Source organism: Vespula pensylvanica, chromosome 9 (genome assembly GCF_014466175.1).
Source record: "Vespula pensylvanica isolate Volc-1 chromosome 9, ASM1446617v1, whole genome shotgun sequence".
NCBI lineage: Eukaryota > Metazoa > Arthropoda > Insecta > Hymenoptera > Vespidae > Vespula > Vespula pensylvanica.
In genome coordinates this window covers 2,007,063-2,026,400 of record NC_057693.1, presented here as the reverse complement: position 1 = coordinate 2,026,400, position 19,338 = coordinate 2,007,063, and the positions used below count along the sequence as shown (strand labels likewise).

Genomic DNA, 19,338 nt, shown 5'->3' with positions numbered 1-19,338 from the left:
AGTATTATTGCAGATACAGTGACGCATCGGAACGCCATTTTGTTAAAATTTAATATTTATCTGCGGTTCATCTCGTTATTAGTATAATAACATAATTCCTTTATGTAAAGATTAGCCAAGATATGTATAGTATCTGCCAAAACCGTCTTTACTTTTTCATCAATAAATATGCATTTGCCACTGAGCTTTAAAGATAAGATTCTCCATTCTTTCTACGGTGTGCTGTTATTAACTTTTTAATCATTCAGGTTTGATTTACGTAAGTGATCCATTATAAAAATTTTCATTATAAAAATATAAGAAGTTAGTTAGTATTACAAATTTTTATCAGTGTACGTTTAATATCTTTTTTTTTTCTTTTTTAGTTTAATATCAAAAAAATATCATTACATTAAAAACACTTAGATTTTATGATATCGTTAAAAAATAATAAATGCAAAGAAATGCTTACAAAGAGTATGTTTTCTATAAATTGATAATTTTTTTTTAGAAATTTCTTATTGAAACTTTAATCAATATCATATTTGATTTCATATTTAAAAAAATTAGAATATTTGCGTATTTTCTTATCGCATAAATATCTTTGCAATATACAATATATTACAGAAACTTAGTTCATATTAATTTGTATACAAATATATCACAAATTTTGATGCCTACTCGTTGTAGTCTTAATATCATCAGTTTTTTAGTCGCAATTACATATAGATTAATAAAAAAGTTATTATATTATATAAAATATAATATAGAACCTGTCGAACAAACGTTCGTTTAATTCTTTAAAATAACAAGTAATAAGAGACTATAAATCTTCATCTCCTATCGTATAAAATGCATTATTTTCCACAATATCACATTCTCTTGTGCGTCCTCTTTCATGTTTATAAACGATAGTTTTGTCATCGCTAGATTTCTTTAGTTTCATAATTGACAACCTGTCTGTTAATTTTTTGATAATAGGTTCTACTCCAGTAGTGGAATGAACTTCATCTTGCTACAAAATGAAAATTAATAAAGTTGGAACAGAATGTAAGAAATAATTACACAAAGCAATCAACTTTCATACTTGTTTTTCTTCGTCAATATTTTCTATTGATCCTGCTCCCATGACGATACGGCTATGCCCATCTCTCATTATATACGTCCATGATTTTTTTTGTGGTTCCTAAAAACAAATGCACCCATTGCTAAAATTAACATTTGATTTTATTAATATTAATTGATTATCTATAAACCTGATGCTTGTTGCCATCTGTACTTTTTAATAACAATTCGTCTATCATAGATTGCAGACATACAGACATTAAAATAGCCTGATCAGAAGAAACTGTAATCCATTGCAATTGATTCCTTGCTATTAAATATTCGAAAGATAGTTCAAGATTAAAATGGTCGTGATGATCGTATCTGTCTATACCCTAAAAATGTTATATCTATTATGTCATTTATAACTGCAACTATTCTTAACTTTCCAAATATATACTTATTTTTTTACACACTTACATTTTGTGAAGTAGTTATACGCCAACATCGCATTCTCGTTACCTTAAATGCTATTTCTTGTGGTTTATCATCGGACGTTAATACACGTAAATTTAATTCATTTTTACCAATGGCAATTATTACCTTTGATTCTGGTAGAGGATAATCACAAAAGCATGGTACAAATTGTACATAACCATAATATTTCAAAGTGCGTGCAATCTTCATATACTAAAAATATATATCTATGTTATATTAATATATACAGATATGAACTTAAAAAATTGAAATTACTCGTACCTCTTTTTTTATTCCTTTTTTTTGTAAATTTTCCAAGCGATTTTGCATTTCATCTGTAATTAAGATCCATCCCCTTTGAATTTCTGCTACTGTTTGGTTGTATAATAAACTCAAACCTACCGAATCATCTAATATTTCTAAATCATGCTCAATATCCCAATAATTTTTTCCAAGTACTACTCGAATACCTAGAGTGCACATGTTTTTATATGTTATAACAGGAGATTCAAAATCCTGTAACTTCCGCAATACTGGAGAAAACAAAAAGTTATTATATCATACATAAATGTAATAAAATAAAAAGATAATAATATTAAAGCATATTGCATGCATACCAATTGCATTGTTATCTTCTTGCACAATAATAAACAAAGCAAAGTAAGGATGCAAATGGTTCAGTAACATAATACGGTCATATACTTTCTAAAAAGAGATATATGTATGCGTAAAAAGTGAAATCGCACTTCAATTACAATTGATAACTTTTTTGATAATATACATAAATACCTTTAGAACTTGTCCAGAATTTTCTTTCGTAGAAACATTAATGGTTACTTTATAATCATTTGAAAGAAATACATCTAAATACTCGTTCTCAAATGGACCATTCACAGCTTCTTGTTGTGCATTTAATAAAAATCCATTTAATAATTCTGAAGAATTTATTACCGGATTCTGTCCTATCGTCTGAATATATTTTTCTAAACCAACACGACGTTCTTCCTGTTGAGTCATGGTTAGAGGAAAGAACTTTTTTGGAGGAAATGTTGGAAGAGGAACATCAGCATCTTTTACTAACTGTTCGTGTAAATTAAGCAATTGCTTGTATCGTACAGTACAATGAAATAATCCATTAATATGAATATTATAGCCCTGAAAATCAAATGACCATCAAGAGGAAAACAATAATATATTATTTTAATCACAATCTAACATGTTAATACTTACAACATATGTGTTACTAGCTGCATCTACGAATTCTTGGGTGTCTGGTATAGAAAAATGCATTTTCACTAAAGTTAATTTAAAGGATTCTTAATCTTGTACTTCTTAATCAGGTGCATAGTTTGTATTTTATCCTTAGAACAAAATATTAAATTCAGTAGATTCAAAATATGTTTCTTTTATACTTTAATACTTTACATATCGTCATATATATATACATACATACATATATATATATATATCCTTTTTCTTTTTGAAATTATTTTGTTAATTGATAGCACAGCCTCATTAAAAATAATGGAGAAATATAAAGTGTCTGCAATACAGAAAAAATAATATAACGGACATTAATTTCCGTTGACGTTTTATCTAAAAAATAAAATATTCATTCACTTACAACACTGTTTTATTATACAATTCTAAATTCATGAGAATCGTCATACAGCTTGTGTGCGTATGCGTATATATATATGAACGCATACGCCTACATATCTATTACTTACATTTCATATTGTTACATCTACTGACATATTTTTCACTGTTGAACTTGCGTACAACCTCGAATATATCCAATCGATTAAGACTATTTATCAACTCTGATTTTCTTACGGTTTACAATAACAAGAAGTACAGGCATAATTCTTGACCGATTTTAACGAACAAGCTCTCGTTTCGAAGATAACATTTTAAGCGAGGAAACGGCTTTTGAATTTTTGAAAAAGCTTTATTTTCTTCGAAAAAAAATCGTGTCGAAAAATAATGTTTCTTCGCAAATAGTTTATGCATAAAAATAAAGCTTTATCAAAATTTTTAAAAAAGCCATATCCTCCTTTATACTTTTTTCTTTAAAATGACACTTTTTCATCGAAATCGATCAAAAATTACGTCTGAAAACATCGTTGGTGTAAATGCTGTTTTTAACATTTTTCGAAAGAAAAGTTTCATTTAGTGGCGCCCCTTGAACATTGCGGTAAAAGAGAAGAAACTAGAACCTTACTACTGATTTTCATATAAACGTTTGAGTCGTGCACGTTTATTTCGTGAAATAAAAGATTACCTGCTTGTTTGTATGCGTAAAGTGATGCATAGATCTTCTAATCTATCCGAACGCAAGAAAATTCATTTCGCGATGATCACACAGAGAAGTCTACAGTAACTCATTCAGATATTTTAATGAGCTTAGAACGGATGATTCAGTGGTAAAAATAAGGAAGTACGTATTTCGCCATTCATGCCAATAGGTCTTAGATATAATTAAATTTAAAACAAATTTTTCGATGGATTCAATCCTATTTTTTTACTCATAATTTATTTTATCAATATAAACGAACATAACCAATTCGTTAATTTTTGTACACATATATATTATATATTATTTTTACAAAAGTTGAAATATGAATTATAATAACACATAATAATAATAATATATAGTAATAATAATAATATATATACATATATATAATATACATATAATAAGAAAAACGATAAGAAAAGAAATAGAAGAAGAAATACATATATACTTAAACATTATATAAATTATGTATATTCTATATTGTATGTGATGTTTGTGATTTATATTAATAAAAAAAGAACTAATATATTTAAAAAATAAGATACAATATAGCCAACTTACTTGCTAGTGTCTCACAAAGATCGCTGTTCTTTCTTTTGGGCGCATTCTATATACGCTAATTCTCAACAAATCGTATCTTCGATAATTTGGACACGTGATCATCCATCGATAAATAGATACACTGATGAAATACAATAACAAATTTTTTCTTACAATAACAAAGTTGTTCTTTTGTTTTCATTCGTTATTGTTTTTTTCCTGTGTTTGTGCCTTATAATCAACAGTTTGTAATACTCGCTTTTGTTTATATTCCATTTGTTCTTATATCGTTCTTATTGATTTTCTTATTGATTTTGCCGAAACTATTAATTTCTACGAAATTGTTATGAAATCGATATAAAGAAAAAATAGGGATTCCATCGTCACGTAAATAAGCTTGACAAGAAAACTACTACTTGTTAATAATTATGTAATAATAATTTATAATCAAGTTTGTATATTTGTTTAAATATTGCATAAGTCGTAACACTCGTTGAATATAAAATAATTCTAATTTAAAAGTTCGATACAATTACGATTTGAATACGGCGTGGTTACCTTCAATTAATATCAACAAAAACAAACTTTTGACTGACTTCGACTGTTATCGAACCAGTTTTCTTTCGGATTCCAACGAGTAAACATCGAAGTTCTCTCGTTCTAAACGGATAAACTTAAACAATTTATAATTTCATTTATTTTACAATTATTTGAACAATGTATGATACACGTAGAATATAAATTGTAATATTTAAAGAATAATTAATACAAAACTCATTTTTAATTTTTTTACATTCCTGAACATTCTTCGGTTCTTTCTCAAATATCTTACGGTAGAATGCATTTTGCGCAAGAATCAATAGACTTAAAATGAATATATTTTTGCATGTGTAAAAAACATTTCCATAATATTTTCAACAATTTCTTATTGTAACAATGATACTAATAAATTTGTTTTCATTTTTCAGAACATTATTGCGATTACATACGAAGCAATGATGAAATCGAATATTTAAATCGTTGAAATAAAAAGCAAAAGATCACGAAGTAAAAGCAGTGCTTGTTCCTTCGCGTTTCGCGATTTAAACATCGTGAACTTGTATCGAATGCGTGTAATGCAATCAGTGTTTGTTCGTAAAGTTTTTTATCTGTTTAATAATCTCACAGATTATTTGTATTTATAAACAAAATAGAGTTTCGCGAAATAAATTCAGTTGTCGTGTGTTAATAATTATCTACTACGTATTAGAGTCAGTGCATCATCGAAGAGGATATCAACTAATTTTGATGTCGACTATCTCATTTTCAATCTCATCAATTTCGAACTAAATCGAGGACGAGTGTTTTGGAGCCATCGCAGAACTCCTTAAGTAGTAAGTACATTTTTTAATTCCACCGATCATTCAATTAATAAATACGATACAGGTGATTGTTTGTAATTAAACAATTAAATAATTAATTAGAGAAGCATCGAATGACCACGATTTTTTTTTCCGGAAATTTACTCGTGAATGGTTCCGTGAACGATATAATTTTTAATTTATTGATCAGAATCTTCCTGTTTCATACGTATTTATAATTATTTGCACTTTGATAATCGATATTTTGACATATTCATTGTTTCTAATAAAATAGAGCATTCTTTTTACGAATAATCTTTGGATTTCAAGCGATTCTTCATGATATAATATCGTCGAGCTTCATTATCGAAGGATTTAAATTTTTACATGAGAGTTTTTAAATCTTTTCGCATTATATACAAAAAGAATATATCGTGAGCGTTGACGGATGGGTATTAACGAGGGCGATTAAATAAGTCTTATTTTAATTTTCAAAATTCGTAGATTCTAAAATAAAGTCATCAATAACCTACAGATTTTTGCATAATGGATATACGATATTATTTCGTTGTACATCATATTTTATATACCATTGATTTCATTGTAAGTAATATCGAACTAATGACTGCTTAAATAGTTGTTTATAGAAATTTTTCATTAAAAATAAAAGATACAATGTTTGTACAATTAATAAACATTTTTTGATTAATCTATTTTCGAAGAGAGAAGTATAATTCGGCATATGATTTTTGTACGCTTTTGTCAAATGCATCACTACTTTTACTACGTATAAAAATTTCTATCATACATTGATTCGATCGTTAGATTAAGCGTGAGAGAGATATAACCTAGATAAGTTTATACATCGATGTAATAAGATCATAGCGAAGACAGTGTTTCTCTATTGAGTTTGTAGTTCGTACTTTGTCCATAGCTGTCGCTGAAGTCACATAGGTTACGAGCGAAAGGTGGTGAACAGTCTTAATATAGATCGAAATCTATGACGAGTTTAATCTATTGCCTTACTATTTAGAGATAAACGATTTGAAAAACGTACAACTATATACGGTCTCGAATAAAACACATTTTCATCTATAGACATTTTCTTCATTATATATTTATTGCGCTTAATTTTAACGTATGCAATCTATAATCTATATATATATATATATATATATATATATATATATATATATATAATAGTATTTGATCATGCAGATTAACGAAAATCAATGATACATCTTTTAATTTATATGAAGCATAGATTGAATGAGTAGATTGAATTAAATTTAATTAGATTGAATCTGACGAAACGGCCAATCAACGAAATGGTTCAAAAGTTCACTCTAAGATTGTTTATTATTTATGGATTAATTATTTATAGTTATATTTTATTTTTCACAACTTCTGTTAAATAAAAATGACAAATTATATTTATATAAAGTTATATAGTAACTCTTACGCGTAACGCATTTGTTTTATTGTAATTATGATATTAAGGAGGATTCACACATTGTATATATATATGTGTGCGTGCGTGCGTGCATGAAAAATCCTGCGTTTTCATTGGATAATTGAATCCTCCATTTTCTAGAAACTTCGATTTGAACTCTTTGTTAATGTGGTCATATAAGGTACGAACTGACAGATAAATTATCTGTGATTGTAGATTATTTCTCGAACATTTTTTTTTCTATTTAAGTATCTAGCTTTATAAAGGTTAGATCGATTATTAGTTGCAATCTTTTAATATTGCATTCCGTATACCTGAAGAAAAAGGTAAAGCTATTTGCTGTTCTTCATTAACTTCGTACGCATAGAAAATCTGATTGGTTAACGGTAAAAGAGAACGTTCTATCGCCTGTCGTTCTATGATTGATCGAACTTAACGCGAGTTGTCTTGAAATTGGTGATTATATTTGTGGCCTTGAATTGTAAAATTGTTTGTGGAAATATTAATATCGTTACAAATGCGTTCCTAAGCTCGGTTGCATTTGGTAAGGAAAAGAAGGAAAAAATATTCTCTGCACAGGCAATGATGCTTCCGAATGAGGTTCATAAAATTATAAAGTAATAATAGATATTTTTTTTTTTCATAAGGATGCGACTAACGCATTTTTCTACGTTGTCTTTTAAAAGGTTCTCGCGTAGATGAGATTTCTCTTGACTGATACATCCTGTGTACAACGCTAAGACACACAACAGGGACAATGTATTGCCTACAGTGGTTGCTTCCAGTATTATTAATACCCAAACCCGTAAATCCTGCATTGCTACAAACGCACGTTATGTTTATGGCACTTTATCTAATTGGATTCTTTTTGGAACGAAAACCTTGTAATACGTGCGGTTTAGTTTTCTTAGTTGCAATCTTTCTGATATGTTACAGTGGTATCGGTAACTGCTTCTTATGGAGCAAAAATTGTGACACTGTAAGATGTGCTAACGGTTAAAATGATTATATCATTCTTCCTAGATATTTCAATTGTACTTGTTTTTGCATCTGTCTTCTTCAAGAATGAGTTTAAGAAATATTATCCTGAAATAGTCAATTTGAGTGATATTTAAAATCTATATGTATTTGTATAAAGTATAAACACAAAAATATAAGTTATCAGCTTACAGCTTTATAACAAATGTATTATAAACTCTTATATTTCATAACCTTCCAATTCAAAGCTATTAAAGATTACCAAATATTTCATAAAATATATGTATCGAGCTTATCTGTTAGGATTCAGACTATAGCTAAATTCTTGATACATTGTTTAATCTTCGAGACTGCTGTTAAATATATACAATTTCATCCATTGACAAACTTACCATGTAGTGTAGTTAATGATTCATTATGAAAATTCACAAAAATGTAGACACTAACATTATTGTAACATTGTTATAATGATCTTCCTGATTGATAACTTCTTTTTGAAATATGGCATTTCAGCGACTTTACAAATATGTTTACATGATATTTCTTTAATGTATTAACAGAAAAGATATGTTCTAGATGTAAAATAAATAAATTGCTATAAACCTATTTATTGTTTCTATTCATTAATTATAATTTAAAAGAAGCATCTTAAATGAAAATTAATGAGAGCAATATTTATACGAAGATGACTATTTATTATAAAAGACTCGTCAAGAATGAAAATTTTATTCTAATAAAAATGACCAATGAACCTAACTATTTTATATTTACAAATTAGATGGTAAAATTTTTATATAATAATAATAACATAAATAATAATAAATATTTACATATTTACATATCAAATAGACAAGTACTTAGATATTATCTCTTGGAAAATAAAGACAAAGTATTATATTAAAAAATTTTTATTATTTTATTTTACAAAAATTGTTTATGGGGCTTTTCCACGTCCAAAACCACCACGAAATTCTAAGTCACCTGTACCAGCACCGACATCAGCTTTTTTATCAGTAGGTCCAGCAAGACCTCCTGGACCTCGTCTGTATCCAGCACGGTCTTCTGTTGGTCTTGAAGCTTCGCTTCTTGGCCCTGCAGCTGGCCTAGGTCTTGTCGTTTCAGATCTTACTTGTCTCTTTAATGTAGATGGTACTATTTCAGGTGGAAGATGCAAGTATCCACGTAGATATTCAATACCCTCATTTGTTAAATACCAATAGAAATGTCGCCACGCAAATTGTTCTTTGACATATCCTTTGGATTTGAGAGACTATAAAATGATACAAAAAATATTATAAAAGTGAAAACATAGGTGTAATAATTTCTTTTAAAATTGAACGTCAAAATAAATTTTACCTGCATTGCTTTTATTACTTGTAAATTAGGGATTGATTCAAGTTCAGGGTGTTTAGGGGCATGGTAGTCTTTCTTTGCTACCATGACTCCTTCTTTAAACAAATATTCATATATAGCAACACGGTTTTTTTTTGGCATCAACATCCTGAAAATATTAAAAATATTTGATCCTATGTTATTATTGATAAATTGAGATATTGCATACTGTTTAAATCTCTGTATGTTAGTATCTTTTTAAGTTATTTAGTAATCTTGTTGATTTGTTATTTTAAAAGACCAATAGATAGATGTGTTAGATTGACACCATATACTATAGACAACAAAATATAATTGATAGAATTACATGTGTAAAATAAGCTAAACGTTAAAAGCAATTGTACTTTCATCAGAAATACGTAGGGTTCAAGATTTTTATAACTTTTATAAAATTTTTAATATGTAAATTTGAAAAAAGTATTGTTAATTTTTCAGATTGTATAATGTAAACATATTATCACGTGTTTGTATTAAAAATATTTAACATCGTATGAAATAATATATTTCTAAAAATATATGCAGTTTAATAATATTAGAAATATTTCGCAACATCAATAGATTCGCAAGATTTCGGTAGATATTTAGCATATAAAACGCACTTGATGATTCTTTGTGGATCTTCTTTTCAAGAGAAAAGACAAGCAGGGTGACCACATTAATATAAATAAAAATTCATGAATGCTACCAATCAGTTTGAAAATGCCTAATGTTATGTGCGCGATTCACTTCACTTAAATCAAAAGATCATATATAACATATACAAATTTTATTTTAATATAATTATCACAGACAATTGTTTACGCTCTTATATTTATGAATAATTAATGTAATTAATGATTACTATGATTTATTCAATTGATGCAAATTATTTGGCGCTTGAAGACCAATCAAATTGCCAGACATGCTATTAATATTCCCGCGTCAATGTGCTGCCCTCTATGTAAATTCGAAAGATGATTTTATAAATTTCGTTAGACACAATTGTCATATAGCGTTTATTATTTATCATTGTTTATTATTATGCGTTATGTAGCGTGTCATAAAAAATAGTATTGTGTAATATTTTTAATAATGTGAAGAATATTTATTTAGTCACAATATTATTTATATAGTTGTAAATAATATGTATAATTAATCCAAATAGAAAAAATTAAAAATTGAAGTTTTTCATTTTTGGCGAGTTATTTTCGCAAACTTTCAGCAAAATGTCACATAAAAACAATGAGGAAGTTGATAGTTTAAATAATTCCGTTAGAAGTACTTCGAGAGTGTTAAGTTTTTTTAATAAATCCAAAGAGGTTATTATTCACAATGAAGTAAAAAATGATTCAGTGATTCTCGAATGTGATCCTGAATTAAATACCATAAATAAGAATGAACGTTCATATGTAGAAAGTAATAATAAACTGTAAGTACTTTTGTATGCTTTATCTTATCTTATCTTTTCTTTTTTATTTCTCTTTTATTTTATTAATAACGAATCAATATTGATTTTAGTACATTTAACGTTGTATTTGGTAAGATAACTACTAAAAAACATAAAACATGGGACAGTGATGGTCTTTTAGAAGTTCTTGGAAAAAATGCAGTTTTGAAGGTAATATATTTGACATGCTATTATCTAAAAGAGTAATGTAAGACTATTCTGTATATTTCTCTTTATCAATAAATAGGATCTGGACGGTAGTATTATTGGTAGAACAACAGTTAATCCACAATGTTTAAATGAAGGTTTTAGACTGTTTATTGCCAGTAAAGAAGTAGAGGTAGATATATACTATAATATATTTAACCAATAAGTTAATATAATATAGAAATCATTTTAAAATTGTTATTAGATAATTAACTTGGTATCGCATGATGTAAACTTAGCAGGTAATACTTGCGAAAGTATAGAAGACAGAGAACCACCAAGAAAAAAGTTTAAAACTTCTAATACTGGTTCATGTTTATTAGCAGGTTCGTTTAAAAAGAGTATGAAATTTTTCAGTTAAAAATATGTATAAACAAATATTTTATTCCATTATTTCACAGTTTGTTAACGTTATAAAATTGATATTATAGGCTCTGAAATAACTTCTGAAGCATTGATAATGCCAAGTTTTTGTACTAAGATAGATGGTATCGATAATATTAATCCAGAAACTGAACAACAAGTGTCTGTAGATGCTTGTTTGACAAATGTACTTAGACCTCATCAACGAGATGGAGTTATTTTTCTTTATGAATGTATTATGGGAATTAAAATTGAAAATAATTTTGGTGCTATTTTGGCAGATGAAATGGGTCTTGGGAAAACATTACAATGTATAACATTGATATGGACACTCTTAAAGAAAGGACCATTTGGTAAACCAGTATTAAAACGTGTACTTATTGTCACTCCTAGCAGTTTGTGTAATAATTGGAAAAAAGAATTTATTCATTGGTTGGGCTCTCATAGGATTTTTCCTTTTGTTGCTGATAGTAAAAATAAGCCACAAAATTTTAAAAGACAACCAAGATCACAGGTATTAATTATTAGTTATGAAATGTTTGTTAGAAGCTATGAAGAAATCAAAGAAATTAATTTTGATTTAATAATATGTGATGAAGGACACAGATTGAAAAATAGTAACATACAAGCAGCCAAGGTAATAGTATTGTTTCATTTTATTTAATTATTTTTTTAACAAGTAATTTCACATGTGATTATGTTTAACAAATAAATTTTATGTTTCACAGCTGTTACAAGAAATTGATTGTAGAAAAAGAATTCTTTTATCAGGCACACCTATACAGAATGATTTGCAAGAATTTTATACACTCGTCAATTTTGTAAATCCTATTATTTTAGGTAGTAGTACCGAATATAAACGTTATTACGAAAGTCCTATTATTGCCTCTCAATGTCCATATGCATCAGATGATGCCCAATTTTTAGGAAAGGACCGAGCTAAAGAATTGCGCGATATAACTAGTCCTTTTATCTTGAGACGAACCCAAGAAATAATTAGTAAATATTTACCGCGCAAGCATGAAATGGTTATATTTTGCCATTTATCAGAAAAACAAAAAGACTTGTATTCCCTTGTGATAGATACTTGGTTTGACAATATGATATCGGAGAAAAAACCAACGCATTTAACAATTATAACAGCTCTTAAAAAGATTTGTAATCATCCAGTTCTATTTACAAAGGATAAAGATAACTTTTTAAATAATAATCCAACCTTTTTACAATTAATAAAAGATGATAATGCTTCGAATAGTAATGAAACAGAATATTGCGGTAAAATAACGATCGTTCGATGTTTAATGAGAAATCTGAAAAAAACTGATGAAAAAATAGTACTAGTTTCTTATTACACACAAACACTTGATTTTTTCGAATCTATTTGCAATGTCGAAGGACTAAAATATTGCAGACTCGATGGTAGTACACAAAATGTGGCAAGAATGAAAATTATAGAACAATTCAATTCCAAAACTGACGATAGTAGTAAGTAAACGTATATATTGTCATTATGCTATATTTTTTCTCTATAAAGTTACGTGATTATAATTACAGAAATATTCTTATTAAGTGCAAAGGCAGGTGGTATCGGATTAAATTTACCAGGAGCATCTAGACTGATATTATTTGATTCAGATTGGAATCCTGCATCAGATGCTCAAGCTATGGCAAGAATATGGAGACATGGTCAAAAAAAAAGTGTTTATATCTACAGGTGTGTTATAATTATAATGCACAACTTGTTATTTCAGTAATTTAAGAATTAATAATTATCATCATCAACCAATCCGTTAATAAAAGTATTAATAATATAAATTCTTCATTATACAATTGCTAGATTACTAATGTCAGGTACAATTGAAGAAAAAATATATCAACGTCAAATTAGTAAAACAAATTTAAGTGAAGTTGTTGTTGATGCAAATAATCTTTCTTCTTTGAAACTATCATCTAGTGAATTAAAGGTAAATTAAAATCGTTTGCAATATGCGTACAATTAATAATCGCCTTAAATTTTTTGTCAACATTTTATTTCTAGGATTTATTCACTTTAACATTAAACACAGATTCTTTGACACATGATTTGATGAATTGTACATGTTGTGATGAAGTAATTCTCAATGAATTATCAGATGAATGTGATGATATAAATAAAAAAGAGTATACAAAAAATATTATTAAAAAAAAGCAATCTCAACAAAATTTAACTATTAATCAACTTCTTGATTGGCAACATTATAGAAAACCATTTGCAGACAATATGATGCAAGTAAGATAACAGAATAATAAGATATCAATGAGAGTATTATTATTTTAAAAAATATTAAGTTTATTTACATATTTGCATAATCATTCATTATTTTTATATCTTCGTATGTTAAGTAGTTACTACCATGATGATATATAAAATATAAAAAATTAAGGTATATATTCTAATATAAACTTTTTTTTTAGGAACTTATGCTAAAACAAGTATCTAAACATATTTCATTTATATTTAAAAACACCATAACTGAAAAATATGAGTCTATTTAGAAATTGTTTAGTAATAGAATAACATAATATGATAAGAAGTATATAATGATTTTTAAATCAAAAATTATAATTTATTCTTATGCGATATAAAATTTAATAATCTATTAATAACTTCCTCTGATTCACATACTTTCATAAGTTCTTCCACCTCTGCCTTATTTACTTCCAATAAAATTTGTTTATTCCATTTTTGTATTAAACATTTGATGGCCATTATAGACTAGAATTTGATTTCAATAATTATTTAATTTCAATAATTTCATTTAATTAGCATAAATATTAAGATTGTGAAATTGAAAGATATATACCTTTATAGAAAGTTGACTTAGTTTTCTTAGATATATCCATACTTCTTCTTCATCTTTATATATTGTTCCAACTAAATGATATTCTTTGGCTTCTTTAGCATCTATTTTATATCCAAAATATAACATATCACCAGCCTAAAAAAAAAACAAATTTTTCGATATATTTTATTGGAGAATGAGTTTATTTAACAGAATATTTAAGTGAAAAAAATAAAGTTTTTTAATTATATTTATATATAAATTTACAAATGTATGTTACATCATTACCTTACTTGGGCCCATTATTTTCGGGAATGTATATGAAGAACAACCTTCAGCTACAAGACCTAATTTAGTAAAAGGTGTGTGGAAATATGCCTTCAAAATATAAAAAATTAAACTAGTAAAAGATTTATATATCGCTTTGTAATTACAACATATGATGATTTATATCAGAAATCAAACATCAGCCTAACAGCTGATTAAATAAAATATTTTTAATACCAGTTTGTAATAAAATTACTTTTTCTGAAGCATATACTATATCAAAAAGTCCAAGCATAGTGGTTCCAATGCCAATTGCTGGGCCATTTACAATAGCTATCAATAGTTTAGGAAAAGTAATTAGTGCATCGATAAAATTTCTGTAAGAATTTAAATTAATATACTTATTATCGCGTTAAATATATGTTTACATAAAATAATAATATAATTTGTAAGTGAAATTGTATTTACTTAAAACTTGTGAAATTCTCAATTGAATTTAACATATTAATATCATTTCCACTAGTAAAAAAATCTCCTGTTCCAGTTAAGACGACCATATTTATGCTATCGTTTTTTGAAGAATCATTTAAAATATTTTCTATTTCCTGGTACATCTGTATAATAGTATATATATATATATATATATATATATATATATATATATGTTTTTCGTAATATCAGCAAATATGTATTAACGGAATTATAAAAAAATATATACTAACATTTAAATTAATGTTAAAAACACGTTACCTTTATTGATAAAGCGTTTCTTTTTTTAGGTCTATTAAGTATGATCTTTTGAATCCCATTTTCCAAATTAACTTTTAGAATATCTCCTTCCATTTTCATTACGTTTATCTCAAAGTTATTACGACATGGAAATAACTTTATCAATGAATATAAAAAATTGTATGTATATGTATATATACAAATATAGTATATTCACATCCGTATAGAGAGCTTAGCAGAATTTTTCAGAAATGTCTATCTTAAACCATTGCAAAAAATATTTTATGCAAGAAAAATCCTGCCATTTTTTTCTGTCGATTACATTTTTCTAACACAAGAGCAAAATGATTATAAAACTAAAAAAAAAAAAAAAAAGAAAAAATAAAAATAAAAATTTGCTATATATTGTTTAAATAATAATAAAACTTTCAAAATTGATCAGTAGATAGCGCTTCGTTCGTCATGGATTTTGTTACGAATTTCTGTTTCTCGTTTAGATGCACAGATGGCTGCATGAAATCAACAACCGGTTGGAACAAGTGTAAAAGAGTAAGGTGGTTATGCTTGTGAGAAGTCAGCGTCTTACGTGAACAATTTAATAAAACATGTAAGGAAACAGAGTACGGCATATCTACATTGCAATTTTTACGTTTTTTTTTTTTGTTGAAAACAATTGTGAAGACGCATTGAAGCGCGCTTAACATCGTTTTTGATCATCTTTCGAAATTGGTTTTATCGTTCGTGACGTTACGATTTGGAAGCTGCAAGGGCAAACACGATTCGCTGTTTGAGAATGAGCACGAACAATGTGCAGGCACTTTTTGCGTGCTCAAGATGTTTCTCCAGACATCCTTTCGAGGAGCTTTCACCAGGACAACAATTATGCAAGGTATATTTTATCGATTATAATTCGTTCGTAAGAATTTATGCGTGAGATTTCGTACTTCAGCGGGACGTTCCGAAGCGTCTCTTTCGTTTCGTAGAAACGGATTGCTAATATTAGAACATTTAATATCATTGTCCGTTTAATGCGTGATTGGTCGTCTACTTTAGTTTTGAAAACTTTTCTGTTATTCAAGATAATTTACAAATAATATTGGATCGATAAATCTATAAAAAGTTTAACCATCAAATTGATTTTTGTTGAATGACTTATTAGAACTTAAGTTTTATTTTTTATTACTTTAGGAATGTAGAGGTGCATTCCCTGTTGTGAAATGCACATACTGTAGATCGGAATTCCAACAGACGATGTAAGTATAGAAACATAAACTAATGTTTTGATAGATATAGATATAGGTCTCTCTGTATAAGAATTATACTTAAAAATTATTGTTGTTTTTATTATATAGAAAGGGGAATACAAGTACCATATGTAAAAAATGCGAACAAAATGTCAAGTCATATGGAAAACCATCAGCATGTGAATATTGCAACACAATTGCTGCATTTATCGGCAGTAAGTGTCAACGGTGTACCAACTCTGAAAAACGTTATGGCCCTCCAGTCACATGCGAGCAATGCAAACAAAAGTGTGCCTTTGACAGACAGGATGAAGATAAAAAGGTAAAAAGTTATTTAATATTTTCAAAAGATTATACTTTATCACAGCGAAGGAGACATCTTCAGCTGTTTAGATACTATCGCTATTACTTGCGACATTTTTTGTATTAACATAATGCTGACTTCTATATTTAACTTGTGTTAAGAACGCGTTATCAACTTTGGTTTTTATATATTCTTATGTGCAAATATTCTTTTCAGATTATTTTCTATAAAGCAATATATTATTAATAACATTTATCTTGCATGTATTAAATTCCATACATATACAGAATCCTAAATTGATTACAATATACTTTGAATATATTTAATGCTTTGTCTTTTCTCTATGCTTTGTGCACTTTTTTGGAACACAAGAAATTTCCATCGATAAAATTGGTATTGCATGTCATTATAACATTTACAAGTGTGTAAACAGATATTTTTTATGCAGAGTCTCTTAGATTTCCATATTTCCTGTGTTCCTGCATAACGGAGGGTAGCTGTGCACACTGTTCTCTTTTGATTCGTATATCTTTATCGGATCAGTGTGTATAACTTCCTGTCACAAATTCTTTTCTTTTTTTAGAGAACGAATAAACATCAAGTGTAGTTTCTACAGCTAAGACCTCTCTCTTGTTGGTATATGGTAATACATTAAAGTCGCAGTAACGCTACTGCTAGTTACCATGGTATTTTTGTTTTTAGGTTGACGGCAAATTGTTATGTTGGCTTTGTACTCTGTCATATAAGCGGGCCCTGGCTAAGACAAAACAGTCAGATGCAGAAAGAAGAGCACATATGAAACTGGCTCAACAACGGGCCGCGAAACATAAAGAACAAAAGTAATTATTCAAATAATTAATATCGCAAGGTAACATAAAGCTTAGTAATTTTTGAAATCTTGGCCAAGATTTTAATTTTTTTCGCGTGTAAGATATTTTCAATATAGAGAAATCCGATTTATTACATTTTCTATATAAATTTCTTATTTGACTTGATTTATTTGTTATAGATTAAAAGGTCACAATAAGAGGCCACACAGAGTTGATGTTACAAAGCTACCACCACAATCTGAAGGAGGGGATACGAATGGTCCTACCCCTGTTAAGGCGGCGCGAATGGCCGGCGTCCATGATCCTCATGATCCAAACAGTTCGGATCATGTAGTCGCAGTTACACAACTTAAAGAGAAAATAGCTCATCTTCAGAAACAAATCAGTATCAAAGATGGACAACTCCTTGCTAAGGACAGACAGGTCTATATAAATTTATTACCGTTTACAGTTCCTCCATTTGTTAATTAATCGCAATCTCATGCTACATATAAACTTGATTTTTTCTTTTAACAGATAACGGAATTAAAGGCCAAAAATTTTACATCCGAGACAGAGCTACGTAATAAGATGAAAGCAACTGAAAAGGAATACGAAGCTAAAATATCTAATATGCAACACAAGATATCCAGTTTATTAAAAGAAGTCGCATCGTTATCGAAGACATCCAAACGGGGTGACAGAGTAGCTGCTACTAAGACTGAAGCTGGGACCAACAGTGGAAGTGGAACAGACAGCCCTGTACCTTGATAAGGTAGGAGATTATATCTATTGTTTAATTCACTTACTGATTTAATTACAATTGCAAGGTTAAGAGATTCAATCGAATAGAGCGACATTACGATGTTACGTATCAATCACAAATAATGATCAAAGTATAAAGATACCTCATGATTAACTGTATTATTTTTCATTCTTTATATAATTTGTTCCGTTTGTTACTCATGTTTGCAATTGTTAAATAATTAATGTAAATTAATATTTCCGATTAATAATCATGTTCGTTATTCTTTTTTTCTTTGCATGATTTATTGATTTTTCAAACGGTCTCATAATTGATCTCAAATCGACAAGATAACAATACGAATACCACGTTAGATCTTCTAAACTGTTTGCAGGAACTTCGTTAGCTGCGACAACATACTCGAATGCCCATAACTTCATAAATCACGTGGTACATTACGAATAGTTAATTGTTTCCATTAATAAAACGAAATTGTATTATTTTTCTAATTACTATAGGAATGTATATCATCTTCGATGTATACATAAAAGTCTTGTTTATCCCTTATGCGGGAGGACGAGTGCGTGCAAAAGTTATGTATAAGTTAGATAGTCTTTTTCTTAAATAATTCGCGAGTGACAATTCTGCTTACATGCAAAATAAGTTTTTGTGAAAGAAAGAAGTTTTGAAGAATTTAAACGACGTCTCCCAGGATTAAAAAGCGATTTTTTTATGTTCTCGAACGAAATAGCGTTTAAAAATAAAAAATAAATAAATAAGTAAGTAAGTAAATAAATAAATGATGTTACATGTGAATAGATTGTATGAATTGAATGATACGGCTCTCGTAACGTTTTATTATTTATAATAACAATAATGTAACGATAATGAGCCAAGATATGGTGATTGTGTAGGTCAAT

General features: G+C 28.0%; 6 protein-coding genes across 11 annotated transcripts in view; 3 read left to right on the top strand and 3 right to left on the bottom strand.

The window, feature by feature from the left end:
* Window positions 1–220: 220 nt before the first annotated feature.
* LOC122632136 (sorting nexin-17) lies at window positions 221–3,919 on the bottom strand. Of its 2 annotated transcripts, none has more exons than XM_043818663.1 (9): window positions 3,785–3,919; window positions 2,731–2,861; window positions 2,290–2,655; window positions 2,118–2,205; window positions 1,783–2,033; window positions 1,504–1,713; window positions 1,236–1,418; window positions 1,067–1,165; window positions 221–994 (listed from the first exon to the last, which is right to left on the bottom strand). In XM_043818663.1, the coding sequence occupies exons 2-9, from the start codon at window positions 2,788–2,790 to the stop codon at window positions 803–805; spliced, it is 1,449 nt and encodes a 482-aa protein (XP_043674598.1). In that variant the 5' UTR covers window positions 2,791–2,861; window positions 3,785–3,919; the 3' UTR covers window positions 221–802. The 2 variants fall into 2 exon arrangements, with proteins under 2 accessions (XP_043674598.1, XP_043674599.1); XM_043818664.1 differs by lacking the exon at window positions 3,785–3,919 and adding an exon at window positions 3,231–3,448.
* Window positions 3,920–5,569: 1,650 nt separating this feature from the next.
* Window positions 5,570–8,716, top strand: LOC122632140 (bladder cancer-associated protein). 5 transcript variants are annotated; one of them, XM_043818673.1, is made up of 2 exons: window positions 5,570–5,712; window positions 7,819–8,716. In XM_043818673.1, the coding sequence occupies exon 2, from the start codon at window positions 7,890–7,892 to the stop codon at window positions 8,130–8,132; it is 243 nt and encodes an 80-aa protein (XP_043674608.1). In that variant the 5' UTR covers window positions 5,570–5,712; window positions 7,819–7,889; the 3' UTR covers window positions 8,133–8,716. The 5 variants fall into 5 exon arrangements, with proteins under 5 accessions (XP_043674608.1, XP_043674606.1, XP_043674607.1 ...); XM_043818671.1 differs by lacking the exon at window positions 5,570–5,712 and adding an exon at window positions 7,300–7,458; XM_043818672.1 differs by lacking the exon at window positions 5,570–5,712 and adding an exon at window positions 7,467–7,676.
* Window positions 8,717–9,002: 286 nt separating this feature from the next.
* Window positions 9,003–10,228, bottom strand: LOC122632139 (40S ribosomal protein S10-like). The gene is made up of 3 exons (XM_043818668.1): window positions 10,102–10,228; window positions 9,467–9,611; window positions 9,003–9,380 (listed from the first exon to the last, which is right to left on the bottom strand). The coding sequence occupies exons 2-3, from the start codon at window positions 9,608–9,610 to the stop codon at window positions 9,045–9,047; spliced, it is 480 nt and encodes a 159-aa protein (XP_043674603.1). The 5' UTR covers window position 9,611; window positions 10,102–10,228; the 3' UTR covers window positions 9,003–9,044.
* Window positions 10,229–10,563: 335 nt separating this feature from the next.
* Window positions 10,564–14,093, top strand: LOC122632132 (DNA repair and recombination protein RAD54B-like). Its single transcript, XM_043818656.1, has 10 exons — window positions 10,564–10,910; window positions 11,000–11,099; window positions 11,176–11,268; window positions 11,341–11,461; window positions 11,567–12,135; window positions 12,227–12,983; window positions 13,053–13,212; window positions 13,336–13,462; window positions 13,537–13,767; window positions 13,953–14,093. The coding sequence occupies exons 1-10, from the start codon at window positions 10,708–10,710 to the stop codon at window positions 14,031–14,033; spliced, it is 2,442 nt and encodes an 813-aa protein (XP_043674591.1). The 5' UTR covers window positions 10,564–10,707; the 3' UTR covers window positions 14,034–14,093.
* On the bottom strand, window positions 14,008–15,639 carry LOC122632138 (enoyl-CoA delta isomerase 2). The gene is made up of 6 exons (XM_043818667.1): window positions 15,338–15,639; window positions 15,056–15,201; window positions 14,844–14,964; window positions 14,609–14,698; window positions 14,342–14,476; window positions 14,008–14,253 (listed from the first exon to the last, which is right to left on the bottom strand). The coding sequence occupies exons 1-6, from the start codon at window positions 15,434–15,436 to the stop codon at window positions 14,098–14,100; spliced, it is 747 nt and encodes a 248-aa protein (XP_043674602.1). The 5' UTR covers window positions 15,437–15,639; the 3' UTR covers window positions 14,008–14,097.
* Window positions 15,640–15,813: 174 nt separating this feature from the next.
* Window positions 15,814–19,338, top strand: part of LOC122632137 (protein FAM76A) — a 3,548-nt gene continuing 23 nt past the window's right edge. Inside the window, exons 1-7 of the mRNA XM_043818666.1 lie at window positions 15,814–16,205; window positions 16,505–16,569; window positions 16,669–16,882; window positions 17,567–17,703; window positions 17,874–18,117; window positions 18,211–18,448; window positions 18,813–19,338. The exon at window positions 18,813–19,338 is cut by the window's right edge and continues 23 nt beyond it. Of these exons, the coding sequence (XP_043674601.1) occupies window positions 16,110–16,205; window positions 16,505–16,569; window positions 16,669–16,882; window positions 17,567–17,703; window positions 17,874–18,117; window positions 18,211–18,444 (990 nt within the window). The 5' untranslated portion in view covers window positions 15,814–16,109 and the 3' untranslated portion in view covers window positions 18,445–18,448; window positions 18,813–19,338. The remainder of the gene's footprint in view (window positions 16,206–16,504; window positions 16,570–16,668; window positions 16,883–17,566; window positions 17,704–17,873; window positions 18,118–18,210; window positions 18,449–18,812) is intronic.

What these genes read in the sequence shown, in the direction of transcription:
- LOC122632136 (XM_043818663.1), bottom strand. Translation starts at nt 2,790, where the DNA reads ATGCATTTTTCTATACCAGACACCCAAGAATTCGTAGATGCAGCTAGT. An exon ending in ATTCTGGACAAGTTCTAAAG is followed by an intron (nt 2,206 to 2,289) that starts GTATTTATGTAT and finishes ATCTCTTTTTAG; the next exon opens with AAAGTATATGACCGTATTAT. An exon ending in ATATTGACGAAGAAAAACAA is followed by an intron (nt 995 to 1,066) that starts GTATGAAAGTTG and finishes TTCATTTTGTAG; the next exon opens with CAAGATGAAGTTCATTCCAC.
- LOC122632140 (XM_043818673.1), top strand. Translation starts at nt 7,890, where the DNA reads ATGTATTGCCTACAGTGGTTGCTTCCAGTATTATTAATACCCAAACCC.
- LOC122632139 (XM_043818668.1), bottom strand. Translation starts at nt 9,610, where the DNA reads ATGTTGATGCCAAAAAAAAACCGTGTTGCTATATATGAATATTTGTTT. An exon ending in AAGTAATAAAAGCAATGCAG is followed by an intron (nt 9,381 to 9,466) that starts GTAAAATTTATT and finishes ATCATTTTATAG; the next exon opens with TCTCTCAAATCCAAAGGATA.
- LOC122632132 (XM_043818656.1), top strand. Translation starts at nt 10,708, where the DNA reads ATGTCACATAAAAACAATGAGGAAGTTGATAGTTTAAATAATTCCGTT. An exon ending in TGGTTCATGTTTATTAGCAG is followed by an intron (nt 11,462 to 11,566) that starts GTTCGTTTAAAA and finishes TTGATATTATAG; the next exon opens with GCTCTGAAATAACTTCTGAA. An exon ending in AAAAGTGTTTATATCTACAG is followed by an intron (nt 13,213 to 13,335) that starts GTGTGTTATAAT and finishes TACAATTGCTAG; the next exon opens with ATTACTAATGTCAGGTACAA.
- LOC122632138 (XM_043818667.1), bottom strand. Translation starts at nt 15,436, where the DNA reads ATGAAAATGGAAGGAGATATTCTAAAAGTTAATTTGGAAAATGGGATT. An exon ending in TAGTATATGCTTCAGAAAAA is followed by an intron (nt 14,699 to 14,843) that starts GTAATTTTATTA and finishes TATATTTTGAAG; the next exon opens with GCATATTTCCACACACCTTT. An exon ending in TAAGTCAACTTTCTATAAAG is followed by an intron (nt 14,254 to 14,341) that starts GTATATATCTTT and finishes ATCAAATTCTAG; the next exon opens with TCTATAATGGCCATCAAATG.